Source organism: Grammomys surdaster, unplaced genomic scaffold (assembly GCF_004785775.1).
Source record: "Grammomys surdaster isolate TR1022 unplaced genomic scaffold, NIH_TR_1.0 132, whole genome shotgun sequence".
NCBI classification, from domain to species: domain Eukaryota; kingdom Metazoa; phylum Chordata; class Mammalia; order Rodentia; family Muridae; genus Grammomys; species Grammomys surdaster.
In genome coordinates, this window is record NW_021604590.1 from 4559461 (window position 1) to 4565460 (window position 6000).

The 6000-nt window shown below is 42.7% G+C and overlaps 1 protein-coding gene across 1 annotated transcript in view; it reads right to left on the reverse strand.

Annotated features, from left to right (window-relative positions):
- L3mbtl4 (L3MBTL histone methyl-lysine binding protein 4) overlaps positions 1–5270 on the reverse strand; it is a 318439-nt gene extending 313169 nt beyond the window's left edge. Inside the window, exons 1-2 of the mRNA XM_028762233.1 lie at positions 5222–5270; positions 5030–5121 (exon numbers count right to left, since the gene is read on the reverse strand). Coding sequence (XP_028618066.1) covers positions 5030–5121; positions 5222–5270 — 141 coding nt within the window. The remainder of the gene's footprint in view (positions 1–5029; positions 5122–5221) is intronic.
- Between the last annotated feature and the right edge of the window lie 730 nt (positions 5271–6000).

The following is a 6000-nucleotide window of genomic DNA, read 5'->3' on the forward strand; positions in this document are numbered from 1 at the left end:
AAGCAGGAATTAGTGTGTTCTGGATTACAAGCCAATGGGTGTGGGTGGCCTGTGAGCTACTGAGGTAGGAAGAGACTCTCCCCCGGTATTGCAGAAGGAAAGAAAATCTTCCAGACACTTCAGACTTGCTGACCTTTCAAATTGTCAGAGAGTAAACCTGTTTTTCTGATGACTAAGTGTGTCCAAATTTGTCACAGCAGCAATGGGACCTGATACTGCATCTTAGCTACATGGAACTGAGATAAACCTCTTACGACTAAACTATCGAAATATATATGGAAGTCCAAGATGTTTTCAACTTTTGTAATACTGAGTTTTATGTTGTTCTGAAACACCAAAACACATAAGTGTACCTTTGTGGCTGCTGCCTAATTCTTTATTTTGCCTGTTTTCCTAGCAACCCAACACTGGCCGGTAAGACAGGACCAGTGCATAGGATAAAAGGCAGAGAAGCCTTCTAACTGGTGACAGGAATGTGGGGTGGAGAGAGTCTTGATGTTCAGGGCCAGAGGTTCTCCCATGAGCAGGCAGTATATGTTTTTCTGTTGCAGGAGGAAGGTAGACAGCAGGCACCTGTGTCTTGTCTCTGTGTTACTTCCACAGAACAGTGAGGACGCTGTTCCCAAGCCATTACTCCCACCTTAGCAAGCTGGCCAGGGTGGCTCTCAGCAACTCTATGTGGAGAAACCAGTGTAAGCAGGCTTCCTAAAAGACAAGGGCCTCAGGAGCTGGACCCAGTCTTTCTAGGTAAGCAGAAAAAAATGTGGACAAAGATTAGACAGTCAAGCAGGAGCCAGAGCAGGAACATCCTGACACACTCAGAAGCTGTGGCCGACTGCTGGGGCTTCAGTTCCAGACAGATAATCAGAGCTGGAACCAGGGAACAACGAGGAAAAAAATGTCTGAGGAAGAGGCATAGTAAGGGTGACGGTGGGAAGGACAGGAAGAAACCTTTTCAGTACCAAACTTAACAAAGATAAAAAACACAGTATTTCAGTTTTCAAATGAAATGAAGATAGAGATCTCACATCTCAATGGTAATAAAGGGAAGGTATCTTTAAACCTGCTCTCAACAGCAGGTGTTTACATTCTTGATTATGCTTTATCCCAGATGGTGAAATAGATTGTAAAATACGAAACAATCAACTTGGTCTTATGCTAAAAGACATTTAAATTAGACAGGTGGATATGGGAAAGTATGTGTACAAATAAAATAGGCACGTTTTCCTTACATTAATATACATACGTTTTCATGGTTGAATATGTATCTGATTTTCAGGGTTGAATGTGTGTGTGTGTGTATGTGTGTGTATGTGTGTGTGTGTGTGTGTGTGTATGTGTGTGAGTATATATGTGTGTGTATGTGTGTGTGTGTGTGTATGTGTGTGTGTATATGTGTGTGTGTATGTGTGTGTGTGTATGTATGTGTGCATGTGTGTGTGTGTGTGTGTGTGTAAGTCTGCATGTAGCTTTGGTATATCTTCTAGAACTTGAATATCAGGTTAGAAACCACGTTAGCAGTGACTCGTTTGCTACTTTAACGTCTTTACAACAGTTATCCAGGCAAGAAATGCAAACAACTTTGTTCTATTTTTAACACTCAGAGGCTGAAGAACCTCATCAGAGTGGCTGGCATGAACAACACTGCTATAATATTTACACACTGATAGGAACATTAACAGTTGAGTGTCAATATAAAATTGAGCTCATCTCCCTCTTGGAAGGCTGACATGAACCTTCTGTCTTTTTGATGGCACTGGAACTTCCAATTACAAACTTGTTTATACATCTTAAAACGCAAGTGCCATGCTTGAGTGATGTTAGATCCACAGCGAAGGTGTCTTCCATTACTAAGAGATCAAGGGAAAATCAGTAGCTTCATTCTTCCCTTGCTCGGGGTTAGACAAGCCCTGGACTTTCTGGAGAATGTCTCCTAAAATCATCACCTGCATGGTCTGTGAATGAAGAATGTGCTGTTTCACATTGCTGCTGTTCTCACTCCCTCCCTCCCTCTCTTCCTCTCTTCCTCTCTTCCTCCCTCCTTCCCTCCCTCCCTCCCTCCCTCATCCCCCCTCTCTTTTCTCAACCAATTTTTTTCTTTTATCCAAGTTTGGTATCATTTCCAAAAAATGATCCAAAATATCATTTCTCTACTTCCTCTCCTCCCTCCGACCCCTCCCTTGTCTTTCTTCCCCCTCTTTCTCATAATCATGGCCTCTTTTTCTTTAATTAGTGTTATTTTACACAGAGAGAGATAAGCTCTTAAATACATCAATGCCTGATGACATGTTTTAGGATATTTCTTCTTTCCCAACTAAGCAATAAGAGTCTGAGAAATGTCGTTAACCCCTCGGTGCTCTGTGCACACTCAAATTCTTAAACATGAGTGACTTCCTGACAGATTAGAAGAAAAGGTAAGGGCAATCAGCATGTCCAATGGATCTGTCTGCTATACACTAATGCTTTGCTGCTGTCTTCAGAGTTGACATATGTTAAAGTTCGGCCATATTTCACAATCATCTCATCAGCCAAAGGACCGTGAATGAGTTTCCTGTGCTGACCACCCAGGTTCCCTCACCTGTCTGTCACTCAATGCCTCCCTCCACAGGGAACTGACAGCCCTCCCCTCAGTAAGTGCTTTCCGGTACCACTTCCGGTACCCCTTCTTCCTCACCCTAAAACCCAAGGGAAAAAATCTTCATGCCCGACAGCCCAAACGCTTCATTCCCAGCACTGTTGCCCTGATTTGCTTCAGGAGATAAGTCTTCCATTTTCCCCTGGGTGTCTTTTTCATTAACACCAAAGCCAGAGGGGAAATCTGGAGGAAAAAGCTTTTCTCTGCAAGCATGTCTTGCAACGGCCGATGGACCTTAAAGAATCTCCCAGGATAAACTAATGATAGCAATACGTTCTTGGACTGGGCTGAAGAAACACAGGAGCAGGACAGAGAATCTGACACTTTGTTCCATCCAGCCTAAATTCACCTTGCTCTGCTAACTCCTTCACTGGATGCTGATGCCTAGATACCTAATGTCTTAAGCCTAGCTCTGGACCCCCAATCTGAGGATACATTACTGGTCTGATTCCTAAGGTACCTGCCTAGTATTTATGATGATGTTATTGGCTCACATAATTTTGAGGGATAAACACTAAATCTCATCAAGCAACAGCAAACAAGGGTGGTAGGAGCCTGGGAAGTAAGCAGGATCTAGACATTCCTTATACACCCCAAGGAAACAGACCTCAGAGAAGCATGGGGAATAGCACAGAAGGCTTCCTGGTTCCCTTTCCCTGCCCCTCTCCCTAGGATTCTGCTTAGGTGGGTCTCTGCGGTTTCCCTCTGATAGATAGGCTTGTTTAAAACCTCTGCTCTGGATGCTTTCAATTTCTGTGGTTTAACCTTTACATTATTTTATTATGGAAGCCTACAGCAAAGATAAAAAACAAAAGTTTCTATTTGTTCACTGTCAGGTGCCAGGACTTAGGTCTCTCTCTTTTCCATTTATTTATTTATTCACTTTATATCCTGTACACAGCCCCTCTCCTCTCAGTCCTCCCTCATACATACACATATTCCTCCCCCACAAAACCCTCCCATTCACATCTGAGAAGGGGTGAGATCCCTCCCTCCTGGAAACCAGCCCACACTGGTGCTTCAAGTCACCACAATACTAGGTTCATCCTCCCCAACTGAGATCAGACAAGGCAGACCAATTAGGGGAGCAGGATCCACAGGCAGGCAACAATGTCAGAGACAGCCCCTGCTCTAGTTGTAGGAGGACCCCCATGAAGAACAAGTTACATATCTGTTAATATGTGCCAGGGGGTGGGGGGAGGAAGAGGGCTAGGTTCAATCTGTGTATGCTCTTCGGTTGGTAGTTCAGTCTCTGGCATCCCCCAAGGGTTGACTCTGTTGATCTTCCTGTGGAGTCCCTTTTACCTGACTTCCTGAGCTCCACCTAGTGTTTGGCTATATGTCTCTGCATCTGTTTCAGTCAGCTTCTGGGTAGAACCACTCAAAAGACAGTTATGCTGGACTCCTATGTATGAATCCAGGTTACTCTTTAAGGTCATTTTCTCTGTATCCATTGCTGTATCCACAAATATAAAAAGTGCTCAACCAAGCAAGTTTGCCCTAGTTGGAATGGTATGATCTGGGGCTAATACCATCTTTTTCTTAACATCCCATTAATCAACTATCATATCTTATCATATCAAAATAGACCTGAAGATGATTGCAACACCATAGGAAGACCAATATCAACTAACTGGACCACCCAGAGCTCCCAGAGACTAAACCACCAACCAAAGAGTACAAATGGAGCGATCCATGACTCCAGATACATATGTAGCAGAGGATGGCCTTATCTGACATCAATGGGAGGGGAGGCCCTTGGTCCTGTGGAGATTTGATGCTCCAGTTTAGGAGCATGTTAGCATGTTGAGGTAGGAATGGGTGAATGGGTAGGGAAGAACTCTCATAGAAACAAGGTGGAGGGAAGAGCAGGAGGATGGGCTGAGAGAGTTGTGGAGGGGTAATTAGAAAGGGGATGTCATTTGAAGTGCAAACAAATGAAATAATAAAAAGAAAAGAAAATAGACCTGTGCAACATAACCCTTTAATGGACGTAAACAAATGAGACGCACTAAGGGAAATGAAGATTTGCAGACTGACACTTAAGAAGATAATTACATACAGATTGCATTCTGTGTGCTTTACAAGTTCAACTTATCTAGTCCTTCAAAAATACAAGGAGGTAGGTAGGTACCTCTCCCTCCATTCAGGTGAAGAAACTGTGCCTTAGAAATGTTGAGTGACTTGCCCGGGGTCACAGAGATGGTAGGTAGCAGTCCCAGGCTCCAAACCCAGCTCCAGTGTACACTCTGAAACACTAACATTCTGATGAGCTTTGATGGGTCATTTCCTAGCCATGTCCATAAATTTACGAGTTGGTAAACTATCGAGGCAAATGTTTTCGTTTCAATTAAATTTCCGGATTAAATCCCCTTGAAAAGATTTAAGGCTGACCTTGGAAAACAGTTCTACTGGTGCGGCCACAGCATTCCCTTCTCTCAAGTACTGCTCCCAGGACCAGATTTCCTGTGTAGTCACAGAAGATTCTAGAAGACAAAAAAACAATGCTTTCCTTGAAGCAATTCTTGACTAAATAAATTTTAAAAGCAGGCTGCTTGAGCTGGAGATCAGAATAGCCATAACTACCGAGGACATTGTCCCTTGTTTCCTGTAAGCAGTAAGTAACCTTCCCCATCAGTGACTCCACATTGAGTGCTCCCTGTCAGGAATCAAGCTCAGGGATACACCTCAAATAGGATACAGTTAGCATCCTTAAAGACACTAGCATAGGTACCTAAGCCATTCAGTTGACACCGAAGCAAATGGCCTGAAGACTTTTAATCCTCTTGTCTCTCATCCACACCTCTTTGAGGGGGTGTCAGTTGGTATAAGCATCAGAAGGCAATGTGGCAACACTTGTCAACAGCCTTGATATGCTTCTACTTTGGACTTGGCAATTCTTCTAGGAATTTGTCTCAATAGACTCACAGTCGGCTACCAAGGCGATAAAACACAGGACTTCTGCTAGTTCTCCAGAAAGCAACAAAACACTAGAAATAAACTAAACGTCCATCAAGGAGATAATTAGATGCTTTATATAGACACACCACTTAATAATAAGTCACAGCTGTCTCATGGCATGCAAAGGTCATGCAAATAATACACTATTAAGGAGGGGGAAAGCAGTTTAGAAAACAGAACTTTTTTTGGTAAATATGATAGATGAAAACTGAGATGAAAATTACAGAAATCATATTTCATGTGAAATCAGCTTTAGGTCCCAGGATCATAAATAATTTACTTTCTTATGTTCCTCCTGCTTTGAATTTTTTTTCTACTCTCCAAATTTTGTAGATGAATATTTGCAAGTTGAAATTCAAACTTACCATTTTTAAATAATAAAAATTCAGCCAAAACCAACAGTG